This window comes from Cyprinus carpio, chromosome A12 (genome assembly GCF_018340385.1).
Source record: "Cyprinus carpio isolate SPL01 chromosome A12, ASM1834038v1, whole genome shotgun sequence".
In the NCBI taxonomy this organism is placed as follows: Eukaryota; Metazoa; Chordata; class Actinopteri; order Cypriniformes; family Cyprinidae; genus Cyprinus; species Cyprinus carpio.
Genome location: NC_056583.1, coordinates 12,878,138 through 12,897,385, shown reverse-complemented (window position 1 = coordinate 12,897,385; position 19,248 = coordinate 12,878,138). Strand labels below are relative to the sequence as shown.

Below are 19,248 nucleotides of genomic sequence, written 5' to 3'. Positions count from 1 at the left end.
CCACCAAAGTGCAGTAGTTCTCCACCTTTCCCATGTCTTGTTACATCCATCCTCTCACACTACCTTCCAGTTTATTATGAAAGCCATCATTATATTGAGATAGTTGTGGTTATAAAGTCACATTTACGAGGAGATTAAGTCCTAATTATGTGAAATTAAGTCCCAATTCTGATATATAAAATTTTGAAAAATAAAACTAATTTGTTCACTGTGTCAGAAACTATGGAAGCCCGTTTCTGCCACTGAATAAAAAAATAAAAAAAGGTTATTGCGACTTTTTAATCTCACAATTCTAACTTTTTTTCTTAGAATTGCGTGATATAAACACAACTACGAGTTACAAAGTCATAGTCACAATTACGAAATAAAAACGTGCAATTCTGACTTTTTTTTCACAATTTTGACTTTTTTTCTCAGAATTACAAGATATAAACTAGCGATATACACTACGAGATATAATAGTGATTATATAGTGATATAAACTCAAAGTCAAATTCAAAGTCTCAGAATTGTGAGTTTATATCTCACAATTCTGACTTTATTTCTCAGATTGGCTAGTTTATATCTCGCTTTTAAACTTTTGAACTCGCTATTTTGAGTTTGTATCATGCAATTATGAGAAGAAAAAAAAATAATTACCTTTTTAAATTTTTATTCAGTGGCGGAAACAGGCTTCTGTGGTTTATTTTTAAAGAGTATTGGGAAAATGAACATTAAAGAAGCCCAAAAAGAAACAAACAGTAATGGTCTGAACGTTACTTTGTTTTAATACCTTATAAAACATTATTTAGTTTATGTTGACTGTTTATTCTTTTTGCAATTCTCACAACACCATGATACTGATGTAAAAACATGACATGACCTTTGCTTTTACATAGAGTCATTAGGCCATTGTATTGATATGGCAACTCAGAAAAGATGGAGTTTGTGTGTGATCTAACATAATCACAACTGTTCCACGCAAGCTGTTTAGTGTTCAGAGCTTCTGCTCCACTTCTTCGGAAACCGCAATGATTGTTGTTATCAGATCAACCATTAAACTCCTTTTTTCTAGGAGTCAAAGACCGCAGTGGACCTCTTCTTCCTATGGTATATCATGTTGGAATCTACAAAGTTTCTCTTTAATGTGAAATACTTGAGTAGAACGGAAACTGAGCTTAGTTTTTTAAACATTTCTTAAAAGGCTCACAGATTCTGACTGTAGAAATATATAAACTTCCCGTTTGTGCCACTCTTTGGGCATGTTGGTCATTTGAATTCGTTCTTCAGAAGACTTTTCCTGTGTTCTTCGGGGGGAGTGAAATTTATTCACCATATCAGCTACTAGAGTTTGCACTTCCTTTCTTTGCAACAGTTTCACCACCTTTAATCTTCAGAGAGTCTAACAAGTTCTTTATTCTTGAACTAGCCGGTTCCAGTTTTCTCTTCCTGCGACTTTTCACCCCTGCTCCCGAGGTGACTGAAGGAAGGAGAAGTGCGGCGAACCCCCATGGTGAGTCTGAACTTCGGTTAAGAATTTCCTTCTGCTGGAGAAGCCAAGCACTTTCACGACAAAGTGCCACGAAACGTTCTAGCTGTGTTGCATTAACATTCTTGCTAATGTTTAGAGTGGTTTCAAATGGATTCTGGATATACAAAGCTGTCGTTTCCGGTTTGGTCTGCTCCTTTCCCTGGTGAAAGAGATATAAAGCAGGATATTTAAGCCTTCAGACACTTAAAGGCACAGTATTAACATCAATTGCATCAGCTTTTTCACTCAATTTGTTATACTGGTAATATAATGTACAAAAATAACAACAACAAAAAATATTAAATTGGAAACACACAAAATAAAAGCATTTTCACTAGTGGTCTCAGACATATGGACCCCAATCACTACAATCGAAATTATTTAACCCCCAGAGACTTTAATAATATAAAGGGATTGGCTGTGTAATGTTCTTGAGTGATCTGTTCAGTCTTCTGATTTAAATCTCATTAAAATATTTGGTTGAATTTGAAGAAAGCAGTGGCGACATGAAAACCAATGATTATCAGTGATCTGGAACCTTTTGCACATGAGGTATGGGCTAATATTCCAATAGAGATCTGCTGTAAGCAGAAGCCTGTAATCACTTAGAGGTAACGCTTATTGGACATTATAAAGAACAAAAGATTCTCAACAAAATTTGAAGGTTAAATCATTTTGTACATTAATATGTTGAGCCAACTTGATTTTTTGTTTAATTTTTCATCAACTTCATAAATCTCAGAATCTTTCAAATGTAATGCTTTGGATGAATTGTTTTGCTAAATCTTCGTTTATGGCAGCAGAACGTCTCACAGGTCAAGGGAGTTGAATAGATTTGATTGCAACTGCATATCTGTGTCCACTGCAGACAGACACTTTCTTTGAATTGACTACATATACACTGCCCTCTGGTGGGCGTATGTGGAGGGTCCGCTAAGACGTCAGCAGTGTCCTCTGGGAGATTGCGCATGTGTTGGTGGATGACTCACCTTCCTGATATTGATCGATGCCTTGTTGAAGGGAAAATTGCCATAAAACTCGAAGAATTCCTGCAATAGTTTCTCTTTGGATGAAGAATTAAAACAGAAAAATAAACGCTCAATAAAAATGGAATACATTACAAAAGCATCACAGAAATGAGCCAGCTGCCCACAGGTGAAAAGGTAAAACCTTTCATTAAGTTTGTGTAATTATGAAAACAATCCATGCGCTCCACTCACCTAATGTGTCTGTGTTCTGCTGCAGTGTAATCTTGCTAAGGTCACTGACAATAGTGCAGTCATTACCCTCAATGACACACTTATCCGATGGTCCTGGAAAGTGCACACACACAAAGCATAAATATAATTTGAGCGGCCTCCATATAGTAGTAATGGATTCTGTATCACTATTGTGGCATCACTGTCCTTGACCCTGGCAGACCAAAAAAAGAAAATTATTTTTGTGTGTTTGGACAGTCATCTCAGAAGAGAGTCACGTAGCGTGATGTATCCTGAGCCACTATACTTTACAGACGAGAAGACAGCATTGTCTAATGTATTTTACATACACACACACACACACACACACACACACACACACACACACGCAAAAACACCACACAAACAAACACATATATAAATAAATATTTCATAAATATTATTTTTGTGGAGTCACACCACAAATGTAATATATTTGTTTTAATGTGTTTGAAAGTAAGCCCTTGCTTACCAAGGTTGCATTTATTTGATCAAAAACAGTAAAAACACTTATATTGTGAAACATTAGGATTGAAAGTCAATGTTTCCTATTTTAATATATATTAGAGAATGTAATTTATTTACATGAAGGCAACACTGAATTATCAGCAGCCATTACTCCAGTCTTTAGTGTCACATGATCGTTCAGAAATCATTCTTATATAATAAGAAACATTTATTATTATCACTCTTGAAAATGGTTGTTCTGCTTAATTTTCTTTTTTGTGGAAACCTTAATACATATTTTTCAGGATTAATAAAAACGTCAAAAGAACAGCATTTATTTGAAATAGAAATCATTTGTAACAATGTAAAAATATTTAATGTCACTTTTGATTAATTTAATGTTTCAAGTTAAATTGCATGGTCAAATTAAAAAAAAGGTATGCACAGTTTTCTAGAGTAAGGGGGCACCACAGCTTTTCCCACTGACCTTTAGAAAGGTTCAAACAACACTGCAGCTGAGGGAAAAAAGTGGCTTTTTGATTTTTTAATTTTCAATTTTCTTTTTTCAATATTAATTTTCAGACTCTTTCTCTGAATCTGAGCATAGTTGAGGCAAACTCATCTGTAACAGGACAGAACATAATAAGAGATCCTATTTCAGTCATAGCTCTGTTTTTTACCAAATGTGTAGTTACTGTCTTTTGCCTTTGTATGGCTGTATTGTATAATAGACAAGAAACGGCAGAGAAGCATGACTGTAAAAGTACAACTGTGTATACCTGCCAGCTCCTTCAGTCGGTCCAGTGTGGGCAGTATGGGAGGATTCCTCTGCTGTAGAAAGAACACTACCATGACCGTTAAAGAGAAGTTGGTGATCCATGCTCCTGGAATACTGCTTGTGATGCTATGAACCCGAGCCCAGCACCGCACACCAAACACCAGATGCCGAACACGAGGGTCCAGCTGACCGTAGAGAAACAGCAGTTCTGAACTCTTCATCGCCACCCTGCACACAAGAACATTAAATAAAACAAAACATGGGTTTAGGACTGGACTATCTGTTTGATTAAAATATTGAAGAATATTTGGAAAACCTGTTTGAAAATTTGGAAATAATTTTTTGGTAATTCTATCTGGTGCCACTAGGAGTGCACCACACCTTTATATGACCGTAACGAATGAAAATAACTATTAAGTCTAGGGCTGGGCGATATATCTAACGATATAATCATGAGCATCTAGTCAGTAAAGCCGGTTCCCTGATTAGCGATAAATCGCCATCACCTGCTTTCAAATGGACCGGCATTTAATAGACAGAGCCGTAGATCACTGACAAGCTACGCAATATCGCGTTCATTATCAAAGGCGATACATCTGCGATAATGAACCCGATATTGCGTAGCTTGTCAGTGATCTACGGCTCTGTCTATTAAATGCCGGTCCATTTGAAAGCAGGTGATGGCGATTTAGCGCTAATCAGGGAACCGGCTTTACTGACTAGATGCGCATGATTCTATCGTTAGATATATCGCCCAGCCCTAATTAAGTCATATCAAAATAAACAATTCAAATAAATAAGTATACAAATATCTAAATAAGTGAGTAAATAAGAAACAATCACAGACCAGGAAGACTCGTGAGAAAAAAACTAAATATTTCGCTATTATTCATGTATAAATGCATGTTATTAGCAAATGCAAATTAATATTCGGTCCCTCAGAAAAAAAAAAACAATCAACAACTAACTTTTAATAATATTAAATAAATGCATTTCATGTTCCCCAGTCTTTTTACTCCCGTGTTCATACATCCTCCACCATATATCGGTCTGTGTTTCTCATTATGCACATTCAGTGTACACTGTACACATCTGGGAATACCCCTCTCTAACCCACAGCTTGCCCCATGAGGGGTCCCAGCGCAACAAAAACTGCTGAGCAGGTTTCTGTGTATTACTGGTGTGTCACATTCTAAAAAGGAAGCATAAGAGTGACCTTTGTTTTGGGGAAGTGTAAATGGGAGTGAGAAAATAAGCTGGCAGCCCTTAATGCCCACAAAACAACACTTTAAAAGTCTCTGTATGGGCCTTACAGAGATTAATTATTACTTTCCTTTTCAGCTTCTGAAGTCTTATTTCAAGATGCAGTTAGAGTATGGCTAATTATGTGACGCGTCATTCAGCAGACATTCCCTACCTGTTATTTGCAGTGAGATCACACTGAAAGCCAGAGGGCTGGTGAGAAAAGCGGACAAGTGGACATCGAGCTTGGAGAATGTTCTGGACTCCCACACATCCAGGGCCGAACTGGTCTACACATTTCCCAATGACTGAGAGGATACTCTGGGTCACAGCCCGCTCTGATGCTCCTCTCTTCACCTGGTACTCCAGAGACAGTCCTGAGCCCTGTTTAAAACATTACTGCATACACTAATCAATGAATTTTTAAAATATCACTGCTATTGTTCTAACCTAAAATAATTGTAGAAATTTAATGCATATTTTTAAATTGACCAGAACATTGAAATTGTATTATTTAGTCATGCAATTTTAATATTTTAGGTTAGGTTACAAATATTCTTCAAAATATCTTTGCAATGACTCAAGGATAAGGGGGATGAGCAAAAGACAGAATTCTGGGTAAACTATCCCATTAAGATTTTAATCTATTTAAGCAGTCCAGAGCACTGACCTTTTTCTGGCTTGTTGCATAGATGCCCTCGAGGTCCAGAATCATGTCGACATCACAGCCCAGTTTGCCAAAGCTGTTGACAGTGGAGCCAAAAGGCCTGATGATGCATTCTGGGAAATATGCACCAGTTATGTCTCGAAGTAGAGAACAAACAAGAAAGCGCAGACTGACGTTCTCTTCTGTGAGCTCTAAGGCCTCTGTCAGACACTGCAGTTGCTCATCTATCTTTAGAAGAAAAGTGAAGAGAAGATGCATATTTGAAGCTCCATCTAACAAACGTGAAAAAGGAGCTGCTGAACACATCTCCCATTCCAATTTTTATCCTTTTCCATTAGCCTAATCATATGTTTTGGTTTAAAAATGAATGTATCACCGAGGGAAGACTTACACTGTCCTTTTCTGAGAGCAGTTGGTTGATTTCATTGATGGATGGAGGGGACTGCACTTTGAACTTCGGCATGGGATGACTGCTTGACTGGCTGCCTGGCCATTTGAATGAGAGCAGGCGAGATTTGAAAGGCACTGCAGCTTCATGCTCAACAGCTGGTATATTAATGCTCTCCTTCAACGAGGCAATGCTCTCTCTGCTGGAGAATTCAACCACTGCATATGCTCCCTACAGAAACAGAATCACATACAACAATAATTAAATTTCAGATTTTTGTGATTAAGCATCACAAGGTTTCTATCTATCAAACTTGTAACTGTATAGTTAAGCAACACTTACGTAGCTATTGTAGAAGAAATGCTTGTTGATCGTCCCATGTTTAGACAGGTAATCTAAAAACTTCTTTTCGTTGATCTTAGACGGACAGCTGATCAAAACCGATCTTTCAGCTTGTTCTCTTCTCTCCTCTTGGATTGCTTGAAATGTTTTACTCTCCTTGGCTTTCGTGATTTAAACGAAAATGGGGAAAGTCGAAAGAGGATTGAGTTAGTTATTTCTATCACGATTTTTTTTTTTTTTTTACCACGAGAAGACAACTTGGTATTTACTTTTCACATAAAATGGCAGATGAAAACATGAACACGTTTTTACAGCTGTCATTCCCAATGCTTAATTGAGATCACTTGGTAAATGTCACGCCTAACGTTACATATCTACAGAAAAACAATGTTACCGGCTTTCGCTGTCGTATTCTCTTTCTGTGCCGATGCAGTCGAGGTGAATCTTCCTTGCGTTTGAGGTTCCAAACCAAACCAAAATCTACCAAGCCCTCTTAACCCCCTGTAACGTAACCTACACACGACAGAGGAGGCCGCCATTGTTGATTTGAGATGGGCGCGTGCGTACACCTTGCCTCTACGGTGGCTGTGAACGGACCTGCAGTGCTGCGTTGCGAATTTGGAAAAACCCGAAAATGTCAAGCTATGGCTGCAGCCCGGGGATCCTCAAATCTGAAAATACTGGAGATTTTGACTCATTTGCGAATTCTTTGAATTAGCTCGCCAAAGGATTCGTTCACTGATTAATTTGATGACTTTTTCTGCAAGTTCCCAAGTTGATGTAGATGTCGTCACGCCGGTCGAGTCATAGTTCATTAATTTCACTCACAAGTGAAAGTGAGCGATTTACACGCCTAAAATATTAATTTATGGAAACATTACGGCCAGCTGACTTCTTACTTTTCAAAAAAATAAAAATAAATAAATAAATAAAATAAAAATAATTTTAAACATTTCCGTGACTCGTTCACCAAAAGATTCGTTCACGGATTCGTTCAGTGATCTTTTCTGCAAGTGTAACGTCACAAGTTATGATGTTACCTAACGAAAACGATTTACTTAGCCAAAAGATTCGTTTAAAACATCGATTCGTTCGTTAACAAAACGGCACCTACTGTGCTGCGGACTTCACTAATTTGTATACACTTTTTGAGACTGACAAAGAGCAATAACGTTTTTAAGCTCATATATCAAAGGGCACATACGTGTGGGTCTTTCTTTATACCGGTTCATACTAGTTTAGCTACGCTTTTCTTTGCTACCGCAAGATTGTTACAAGACTGTGCAACTTTTTCTCTTGCGTGTATCATCATGGAGATGAAAGCGAATGACATCCTTCTTCTGCCGTGGAACATTCTGATAGGGGACTGTGGCAAAATGAAAGCAGATACGTGACCTCTCAATGAGAAAATACCTCTCGTTGGAGAAAACGAAACCGCAGCTGACGTAGGCGCTGAGTGGAGGCGCAGCTCACACTCCTCTTATCTGCGAGCGTCTGTCTGTAGAGCTTCAGTTCAGTGCGAGCTATGGACAATCAGTGAGCACGTGCCCTGCTGTTATCACACTGACCGAGAGGTAAGCAAACGACTGGTATTATATAGAGATTATATCGTTTTATTGTATATTTCGAGCAGCTATTACTATCATAATTTGAACTGTACACAGCAGGACATGCAGGTTGGTTATTGGCAGTGAAGAAAACCTGAGCAGTGTTTCTGAGCATCAGTATCTTTTAATAATGATAAATTATTATAACTGTTGTTGTCATCGTCGTTATACATGCTTTTATTTCCCATGAAGTATGTATTAGGAGACGAGGTTGATGGGAATTTTTTAGCACTTTGTGTGTGTGTGTGTGTATGTGAGTGTGTGAAAACTGGGTTTGTAGGGGTATGTCAAAACAGACAGTCAATCCCACATTTCTTACAAATCTTATTTGTACTTGTGAGCTTTTGCTTAAGGACCTTCAAAAGATCTTCAAGTTTCAATGTAGGCTAAACTTTTTAACTGCCATTTGCTTTGAAGAAGAAAGCCCATCTTGGGGTTTCCCACCCTCTGAAAACCACCCTTCAATTGTGTAAGCAAGCAGATCAGGAAACATACCTAACCTGACCACACTCTAAACATACACAAGGGTGCAAAACAACATGGATGTATGCACTGAAGTACATTAGTTAACATCCTGTTTCTAAACTGTCAAACATTCTGTTGTAGGATTCAATCAAGGATGGAGTACAAGAATGAAAATGCTGGTATAGAACTGCTTCTTGCTCACATGAACATTGAAGACTTCATCCAAGAGGCAGAGAATTTATACTGTGTTGGCGAGGAGGTGGAATCAGGAGTTTCATTTGAGGAAAGTTTCTCGCAAGAAGATATGGATGAGATTGAGGAGACGCCACAGGATTTAATCTCGCATGTGCAAAATCCCGGAAAGGTCCGTTACGGGACAGCATCCGACCTCCTGGACTTTGTAAATATGGTTTCAAACACACCGTCCTCCTCTCTCTTAGAGTTGGGAAAAGAAATGGGGGTTCTGATAAACAAGGTAAGCTCTATTGGTGGTTATTTTGACAGATCCATAACATATACAGCTGCAATATACAGTACAATGTTAAAGCATTATGTAAGTGAATGAATTGTTGGCTCGTTCAAAGCAACTCATAGTTGTACATAATAACTAAGTAAAGGAGGGTTTACTTGTTTCACGAGTTGCCGTAGCCTTATTCTCATGAACGCCCTGCCTTGTTCCTGCAGACAGACATGGTCATAAAGGAGGGGCATTATCGCATTGATTTGGACTTCCTTCTGTTTCCGTGGAAACTAACATACAAGCCCCCAGGCCCTGGACATGTTCCTAAAGGCTCATTTGGGAAGGTCCATCTGGCTCAGGACACCAAAACTCGGAAGCGAATGGCATGCAAACTAGTAAGTCCGGGAATCCAGAGCATGTTTGTTTAATGAATCTCAACCCTTTTTTTTTCTGGCAAAAGTAGTTGTTTTCATTCCACTAGGAGTTTTTAAAGGACATGACTTTCCTTCTGGGAATCTGTGTTCTTTTATGAGTAAAGCAAAATCATATTTTGTACAGTTTGTTGGGTCCCACTTTATATTAAGTGGCGTTAACTACTATGTACTTACATTTAAATTAATCTTTTGGTACAATGCACTTATTGTGTACATACAAGTTTTTATATTGTAAAATACCTGCATGTAATCACATCTGTAATTAATTTCTGTGTTTACATTTATAATTACACTTTTGACCCATCCCTTACACCTTAACCCACCCTTAAACCTACCCATACCACAAAACCTGCCCAAAAACCAACAAATATCCCCCCTAATAGCAGCAAAAGTGTTTTGCAATACAGTATGAACACAATAAGTACATTGTACTTATTTTTTGATGTACAGTAAGCACATAGTAGTTAAGGCCACTAAATATAAAGTGGGACCGTTTGTTCAAAACACTATGTTGAAAACAGTTTAATAAGTGCAAAAAGGAAGGATTTCAAGCATAAAGTCAGTCATTAAGTAAACATACACTCTTCACGTGAAAATAGAAGACAGGTGATACTTCATGATGTGTCCTTGTGATGATCTTATGCACCAGCATGTGAGGCCAACAAGGCTTTATGTACAGTGGAAAAATAATGGCTCTGAAAAGAGAAACACTTCTTTTAGAAACTGTAGCAGCAATAAGAGAATATTTTGAAATGGAGAAGAGCACTTTTGGGAAATAACCCAATTTCCTTAAAATGTTTAGAGGGTCAGTGTGCAGCATGCAGTGTTCGAACAGAAACTGAGAATGGCTCTAACGTACACAGGAAGTTGACAGGAACGCCCCCATGGAAACATGCAGCCCACAGAGACAGTGTCTCAACTGTGAGGCAGAGTGCAGATGTCTAACGTTTCTAACTTGTGGTCAGCTTAACTGGTTTTTGCTTACTTGTACAAAAATATTCACCCTCTTATTGTGGCCTTTTAACGTTTTGATCAAATAATAATAATAGTAATAGTAAATAGTAATTAGGGGTCAGGGTGGTTGATGCCTGGTATAATCAAGTAATATAACTGTTGTTTGATGCAGCACGTGGCGACTTTTTAAGTGAGTCCTTGAATCCTTAATTTAACCGATTTGTTCAAGTCATTACATCATTCCCTAAAAACCAGTGATTCATTCAGGAACGCGGATCCATGTGAGCCTTGGAGACACTTAACTGCTTACTCAATGACAAAGACATTTTCTTGTCACTAACACTGGCATATACAATAAAATCTGATTAAAAATGATCTATTAAATGACTAAATATATTAAATTACTTTACAAAATATTTACTCAAAATTTGCAAAAAAAAAATGTGCATTATCCATTGACGGAAATGTTGGTAGATTTCTGAAATACTGATAATTGTTTACGTGTGCATGATTATAATATTAAACACCCAAAACAGAGAAATATGTAATCAACCTGGTGTATATATCAATCCATAACAATTAATAATTCAGTACTTAGGAAATATGTATGGCAGTGCGATTTTTGTAATTTTATATTGTGAATATAAATGGGGAAATGTGTAGATCGTAAATAGAAACACTGCACATTTATTACAGGGTTGCTTCCACCTTCTCTAAGTCATCTGTATTTTGTCTTTCTTAACAAATTATCTGCATATATGAATGCTTAAATAGCATCTTTTATACCTATATGTATAATGAGCAAGCTCATTTTTGGTGCACTTCCTTAATGTCTGAAATGTATAAGTTAGGTGTACTTTCTCTCCAGATTCCTGTGGAACATTTCAAGCCTGCAGAGGTGGAAATCCAAGCCCGGTTCCGGCACGAGAACATAGCAGAGCTGTATGGGGCATTGCTGTGGGAGCAGACGGTGCATTTGTTCATGGAAGCGGGTGAAGGGGGCTCGGTTCTGGAGAAGCTGGATAGCTGTGGTCCAATGAGAGAGTTTGAGATCATTTGGGTCTCTCAGCAGGTTCTGCGAGGCCTGGAGTACTTGCACTCTCACAAGATTATACACCACGACATCAAACGTAAGTGCTTTGGATTGCATCATAAAGGTTTTTTCTGAAATATCACTGTAGTTTCCTGCCAAAGAGTTTGTTTATGACCATTTTACCTCAGCTGCTCTGTACTGAATTTTCAAAACACATTTCAAAAGAAGGGTCAAAAGCAGTTCAGGACTTTTTTTCATTGCAAACCACGCACACACCAAACCACAGTTATTTTCCCCCTCAGTGCAACAGAGGTGCTCTGTAGGTAAATCAGATAATGACAATGTGGTCAAGGAAGGTATTTAGCTTATTTGACGGAACTTGAAATGAGGCCATCAAGAGGAAGCAGCAATGTTAAATGATTGACAGAAGCTAGAGAAGCTTTTTTAGGTTAAGCCCTTCAAAGATGAGGAAAACAACATAATTTAATATGGTGGGGTTGTGGCTGACAGCATTCTGCTGCTGTTTAGTCATACGCAGGAACCAATCAGCACTGCAGCTCATGACTTCTCAAGCGTCTGGAATTTCCAGTCAGGAGAGCCAGAGCAGGAAGAAGACAGACGCGATTACTCAAATGTATTACTTTCAACATGCCACCCTTCTAAATAATGCTTTTAGTAAGACTGAGAGAGTAACATGAAGAGACAGAGAGATTCAGTGAAATGAGTGACCAATCACAGCTTTGTGGTTTTAAGGACTAGCTTTTTGACATTTGGCTTGGAGAGGAAACGTGTTATTTCAAGTAGTGTGAAATATAGAGGGAGAGCAAGAAAAGGGGGTTTTGAGACTTCTGATGATTTGTTTTTCACCTATTCAATCCTTCCCATGAGTAATGAGCTTACTCTGCTTCTGGAAAACAACACCTTGCTGCATTTGTCTCTCTGTGCAGCACAAACAAGAACTGAGCAACCTATATTTTGCAGAAGTAATTGTAACATCTCAAATATTGCTACATACTTCTGAATGTTGTTTTTTGGCTTTGATGTGTTTTAGACATTACCTAAATTGAATTTTTGTCCCTGCAGCCAGTAATATTGTGCTGATGTCTGCTAAAGCCGTGCTGGTGGATTTTGGGCTTACAGTACAGATGAAAGATGATGTATATATTCCTCGTGACTTACGTGGAACAGAGGTGAGTAAGTTTGAGGTCACTTTACACATTTACATTTTTCCATATTTGTTCTGCCACTGTTATGACTAAAGGTTAGTTCAGTCTATATTAAGAAACAATGAAGAATTTGACAGTTCCTGATTGTGCTGTTGGCAGAATTCCTTTGGAAAGTAATAAATATTCATAGTCTTATGGTATGTACATTTTTAAAATAGTTAAATTGTGATTCTGAAAGGAGATCTGAAACGCCAGAAGGCACATACATACACACACTTTCCCCCCTCTTAGATGACATTCTGTTCCCTAACAAACTCTGGGAAAGGCCCAAAAGGACATAAACACATGCACATTAGCTGCCTCAATGTTGACTTTTTGCCCCATTTGGAAAGTCCAGCATGCCTCGTTGACCAGCACTGAAGATTCCCCAAATAGAATAATTAAGTTGTTTACTGTCAGGCAGTACAGGGAGCAGCTCACCAGAAGTTCACTAGACCATTTGCCTATTACATCAGAAGTTGTTTTTCATATTTATATTATTCAGAGTGACTGAACAATAGAAAGTAGCTAGTCCGGTATCTGATGCACAAAATTGCATTGTTTTGAATAAAAACAAGAAAAGTTGCTGCATATGTAAGTTCTGAGCTCACTGCTTTCATATTTCTTGTTTTTCCTTCTATACAGATGTATATGAGTCCAGAGCTAGTTTTATGTCGAGGACACAACACAAAGACTGACATCTACAGTCTGGGAACCACAATCATACACATGCTGAGTGGAAGCCCTCCATGGGTTAGGAGATATCCCAGAAGAGCCTATCCCTCATACCTTTACATAGTGAGTGTGCTTTTTCGATTTTATCAAGGTGCATTGAACTGTTCACACTTTTAATTGTATTTTGTATGTGTGTGTTTTACTGTAGCAGTATAGGGAGAGTCCCTGAACATGGCAAAACCTCACTATATGAAACTGACTATATGCAATAACTGTAGAGCAAAACCCAGAAATGCCATGCAGGTTGATGTCATAAATTTATGACATAAGGGCCTCTATTAGCACATTATGTCTCATGCTGATTCTGTACAATTTTATTAATTTATTAGTATTATTTTTTAAGCTTTTGCTCTTTTAATTTTATTTGTTTGTTTTATTTAAACCACTGAAAATGATGGTAATTATATACCATTTGAATAATAATTATAATAATTGTGTATAATATTATTTATAGCCTTTTTCCTTTATTAGTTTATCCCCTTATTTTAGGCTTTCCTTTTTCAGTTTAAACTACTGTAAAGCAAAGGATGCTTATTCTCTGACATTCTCTAAACATTTTATTTACAAAGTTTTTAATTTATTATCTTTTTTTTGCCATTATAAAGCAAAGGATCACAAGATAGAACTTGTGATGGCAAGTTCTTCTTTCCATTGCGAGCAATTTCCAAATATCTTTTATTTAAAAAAAAAAAGAAAAAGAAAAATCTCATATCAGCAGTTTAAGCTTCCTCTATGTGTTGCAGATTAGTTTGTGTGTTTCAGTTTAAGAGCTGCCTGAAAGCTGGCTCTATAAAAAATTATTTTTGTCAAACATTAGTGTTCAACATTTGTACTGCAGTCCGACTGGTTTCAGTTCCCTTTTCACATACTACAGTTCCTTTTCATGTAAATCAACTTCATGAATTTCATGTACTGTGTCTCTTTGCATGTGGCTGCTTGCGAATGCACCCCGCCACCATTGATTTTCATAATCTCTGTTTGCAGATCCACAAACAGGCCCCTCCTCTGGAGGACATACCTGAAAGCTGTAGCCCCGCGATGCGGAGACTCCTGGAGCACGCGCTCGATAGGGTCCCCGCGCAGAGGAGCTCTGCCACAGAATTACTGAACGAGGAGGCCCTCCATCCTTCTCGGGAGGACCAGCCACGCTGTTGGAGTCTGGACTCGGCGCTGGAGGAAGGCACACATCCAATGCTGCGACAGATCAGTCAGTTTTCAGACAGCACCCAAGGTATATCACACAACACACACACGTATAGTATACCATGTCAAATTAATTTAATTGCATGCTTGAGATCCTTTACTCATCTATTTTCAGATTCTTCATTGTACACTGAGGATTCTGGACACTCGAAAAAGAAAGGTTCCCTCCATATAGATCTGGGTGCCTTGGCTGGCTACTACAATCTGGTTAGAGGGCCACCATCTAGTGAATATGGCTAGTTCAGGTAGATTTTTGCTGAGCACCATTGGATTACTTGTATAGTTTGCATTCATATATTTGCTGTCAGAATTATGGAGCCAAACTCATCCAGAAGATGATTCAGCATATATGGTCCTAAATGAGGACAGTCTACACTGATTGGACAGTGATTGGACATGACGAGAAGGCAGACCTGAGGTTTTTATTGTTTGATGAACAGTTTGTGTGGTGTAGTTTTGTTAATGCAGTTTCTTGTCTGTGTTTTGAGAACATGAATATATATGACAATATACTGTATTTGAAATATATACTAGGGATGCAGCAATATTAATATCTGACCAATACAGATAAGCAGATCATTATTTTTATACTATGACTGCTGAAAATAAATACCTGAATATATGTATGCACTATTTTCTTTAAACAACAACAACGTTTAATTTATTTAGGCATCACATTATAATGTACAGTATGAAAAATGCATATTCTACAGTACGAAAAATGCATATTATATAATATATATAATAGCAAATCACTGTAGTTGTGGTAGGTGCATTGATTATGTATTCCATAGCTGATCACATAAGGGCAGGCCCTAATGATAGTAAATATGTGCTTTAAAATGTTGAAAATGTCATCAAAATTATTATGCTAGATTATATTTGCTTAATGTTATTTTTTCTGATTTTTGACCATAGCAGTGCTATGTATGTTAAAAACGTATGTATCTCCAGTGAACTACAAAGGCAGGCCTGTGTTATCTAAAACTATATGCATTCTGACCTACATTTGTAGGTTTTTTAAAAGTTTTATTCATGTGTGTGAATAAATTCAGGTTAATGTTTGTTTTAGATTAGTGTATATTTGTAATCCCTATGTGAGTGCCTTGTCTTTAAATAGCTTGAGATTTCTTGATAATATAACCATTGAGAAAAGAGGACAAAAGAGCACACTACATCAATTATTTTCCCCACTTCAGGAAGTTTTCAGATGATACGGAAAATCATCTCAGGGTTTTGTTCCCATGGAATGTGTTTTTGTTGAGTAGTTGCAATGCAAGACAATGAAATGTGCACTCAGACAAAAAATAAATAAATAAATAAATAAATAAATTGTAATAGATCCTCCAGATAACCCAATGTTTTCTTTGATCTTAAATCTGATCTTTTACATCTGGATGAAAGAGCTCCAGTCTGCATATTCATGTCTAAAAAACTACATATTGCACATATAAGCTTATTTGCATTTGCTAAAATCAGCATATTTGTAGCTTTTCATGTGTTGATGCATTGGATAAATATGTAATGCCAGGATGCTGTCAATTCTGCTTGTATTTGATGAGTATTTTATCAAAACTTACTGTATAATCTAAGGTTGTAATTTCAGATGAAAAGATAAAAAGACGTGGCTGTTTCAAGCAATAAACTGTTCTTCAGAAATGTCTTAGTCATTCTGGAAAGACCAGAGGGTCTGTGTGTGATAAATGATAGTATCACCTAAGACTGCTGTCCATTTTTACAATACTTGGGGGAAGTTATAAAATAAAAAAAGATGAATAACGTGTGATTCATCACTTGGGAAAGCATTACACGTGCGGTGGAAGTGCTGATCTAGGGCACGTTTATAAAGCCAACAGTAGCTAGTGTAAAATAAAAATGAACATTTTGATTGATAACGATAACTAGGCTTTTGCCATTAAGTTCAAACTCGTGTTAGGGGACTGAAAAGTTTGTGTGCAGTAAAGGCCAGGAAATTATCTACTCAATGACTTTCAGTACAGAAAACAAAGGTGTTCTGTGGTTTCGGAGCAAAAAAGCTTTTGAAATCATAAAACAAAATTACAAGACGTGTATTTAAACACAACGATTTCCATGTCACGCTGCAAATAATGCAATTGAATCATAAATTACGGTTCAAAACAGGACTACTAACAGATTAAAAGAAATCTATCCATCGAACTATGAAGAGCTCAGATGCAAAACTTTCTAAGTACCGTCTGAAATTTTCTTCTAAAATAAGCATTTTTATCAGGCTCCTATTTTTATCTTCCGTTATTTCACTTTAATCGCGGTATAGAAAAGGACTTGTACACTGCCATTAAAGTCAAATTACTGAACCTAAACATTGGTGTCACGGGTCGTGGTGCGGAGGAAGCACGCAGAGAGGAAGTCGTCCACGAGTGAGTCTTCAATTAACAAAACAAGAACAGAACGTTCTGAACCAGAGGGAGACGACAACCATGACGTAACTTTAACGCAAGACAAAGGAACTGAGACAAACACAGGGTGTATAAACACATGGAACGTAATAAGGGAGAACAGAAACAGGTGAGGAGTAATTAATCAAAACAGGTGAACAGAATAAACGATGATTAAATAAATGAGAACAGGAACTGAACCAAATAGGGGCAAACAGGAACTAAACAGAAACCAACACGTGATATATATATATATATATATATATATATATATATATATATATATATATATATATATATATATATATAAGTAGTTTAAAAATGTTAAATACTTAACTGGAATGGCCAGTTGCTGTTGTGTTTCAATAAAGCTGAAATTGCACAAGAAGCAACGCAATCTACATGTGCTAAACCATTTCCACGAAGTGACACCGAAATGAAATGTGCTTTTCTTGAGAAAAAGAGAGCATGGTCAGCAGAGCTCAAGTGAGGAAGTGGGTTTCCCCCTGCCGGTGCTGTGCTGAGAGAGAGACTGTATTCCCTGACCTTTCTAACTCACAGTGAGAGATTAAAATGTACAGTAAAGGGACAAGAATTTTTACAATGTGTCAAATATCATAATCACTATCTACACCCAGGCATACAAAAATTGTTTGTTTGTCTTATCATGATGGGGGCATTTTATTGACTTTCACTGATTCATACTAAACTAATGATATTTTCTGTCTGCTAACCCTAAAACTCACAGAGGGCTTTTTACATTTTAGACTGACATTTAGGTATTATTTAACCCTATAAAGCCTGTATCATATATGACACACATATTTCTAAGGCCTCTAAATTATTAACAGGATCAAACTATTGCTAAAGAACCTGTCATACACAATCTATTACATGCCTTCTGCCCTCTGATTGATAGTTCATTCTTTTTTAGCAAGTCCTTTTAGTGCAATTGTAAATATGTCCAGCTTCAGGTCGTGATACATGTCTTTTTGCTGTTAAGTCTTTATGGTTTATATATATATATATATATATATATGTATATATATATGTATATATATATATATATATATATATGTGTATATATATATATATATATATATATATATATATATATATATATATATATATTATTTTTTGCTCCTTGATGAACTCCATATTCTTCTATTTCTATACTATATGAGCCATAAAAATGCAACCTTTTTTCAAAGATTCAATAAAATGCTCTTATTTTATGTTATAAAAATACAAGAGGGCAAAATCTGAGCGCACACACCAAATAATTTCAAAAATACAATCAATATATGATAACTAGCTAAAGCTTTGAGAAACTAATAAACAGAGGTTATACAATTCTGAGTGTGTTATTGCCCTTGTGCATTAAGGGACTGAAGAACTAATGAATAATTCAGCAGCAAGCAGAAATCTGTGGAGTTCTAGCTTATAAGAAATAAGGCTGCTGAAGCTTTGGATGTGGCTAGCAAATAAATTAAAGCATTAACTATAGCGACTCCTTGTGGTCAGTTTTGGTACAATATTTAAATTTTCGGGGTGTCTATTTACACTAAGTCCGCCCACCAATTTGTGGTAGTGTTAGACAACATTGCAAAAGACATTCTTAAAATATCAGCTTCAGCAGAGAAGGAGGTAAATCACGTAACAACTTCCAACTTACTCTACCCACTATATAAATAATCCACCACTTCACAAACTCGTTCTTCTACCTTTTCACATAGAAGAGGCATTTATTTTCAATAAAAATGAAGGAAATAATAACGTGCCTTATGGGTGTTTATCGGTTAAGGTTTTAGGGTTAGGTGTAGGGAGGGCTTTATATAAATATTGTCCCAAATGGCATCCATTTAATTTTTTTTTTTATAAAAATTATAATTTACATTAAATACATTACCACTACATAATGTTTTATAATAAACTATAGCGTGGTGCAGATATCTTGCATTATTTGCACTAGTAGGCCTATAGATAATTACCATAATTAGAAAGAAAAGACTCCAATTTTTACATAGTTTAACTAAATAGTATATATCGCTATTTTTACTGAGTTTAAATAGCATATAGCTAAAAATAGGATACTGCCATTTTCACTTAGTGTTAACAGAATC

At 36.8% G+C, this 19,248-nt stretch overlaps 2 protein-coding genes across 2 annotated transcripts; one reads left to right on the top strand and one right to left on the bottom strand.

The window, feature by feature from the left end:
• Nucleotides 1-744: 744 nt before the first annotated feature.
• Nucleotides 745-7,549, bottom strand: LOC109080052 (poly(A) RNA polymerase, mitochondrial-like). The gene is made up of 9 exons (XM_042767605.1): nt 7,007-7,549; nt 6,613-6,773; nt 6,274-6,501; nt 5,886-6,110; nt 5,391-5,599; nt 3,975-4,201; nt 2,731-2,823; nt 2,500-2,573; nt 745-1,670 (listed from the first exon to the last, which is right to left on the bottom strand). Exons 1-9 carry the CDS (start codon nt 7,149-7,151, stop codon nt 1,317-1,319), a joined length of 1,716 nt encoding a protein of 571 aa, XP_042623539.1. The 5' UTR covers nt 7,152-7,549; the 3' UTR covers nt 745-1,316.
• A 489-nt stretch (nt 7,550-8,038) lies between these two features.
• Nucleotides 8,039-16,367, top strand: map3k8 (mitogen-activated protein kinase kinase kinase 8). The gene is made up of 8 exons (XM_042767606.1): nt 8,039-8,186; nt 8,826-9,159; nt 9,369-9,539; nt 11,401-11,662; nt 12,649-12,755; nt 13,416-13,568; nt 14,490-14,736; nt 14,824-16,367. The coding sequence occupies exons 2-8, from the start codon at nt 8,839-8,841 to the stop codon at nt 14,946-14,948; spliced, it is 1,386 nt and encodes a 461-aa protein (XP_042623540.1). The 5' UTR covers nt 8,039-8,186; nt 8,826-8,838; the 3' UTR covers nt 14,949-16,367.
• The last annotated feature ends 2,881 nt before the right edge of the window (nt 16,368-19,248 follow it).

Coding starts and splice junctions, on each gene's coding strand:
- LOC109080052 (XM_042767605.1), bottom strand. CDS start 7,151: ATGGCGGCCTCCTCTGTCGTGTGTAGGTTACGTTACAGGGGGTTAAGA. Junction 6,502..6,612: donor ATTTCTTCTACAATAGCTAC/GTAAGTGTTGCT, acceptor CTGTTTCTGTAG/GGAGCATATGCAGTGGTTGA. Junction 2,574..2,730: donor GCAGAACACAGACACATTAG/GTGAGTGGAGCG, acceptor CTTCATCCAAAG/AGAAACTATTGCAGGAATTC.
- map3k8 (XM_042767606.1), top strand. CDS start 8,839: ATGGAGTACAAGAATGAAAATGCTGGTATAGAACTGCTTCTTGCTCAC. Junction 13,569..14,489: donor ATCCCTCATACCTTTACATA/GTGAGTGTGCTT, acceptor CTCTGTTTGCAG/ATCCACAAACAGGCCCCTCC. Junction 14,737..14,823: donor GTTTTCAGACAGCACCCAAG/GTATATCACACA, acceptor ATCTATTTTCAG/ATTCTTCATTGTACACTGAG.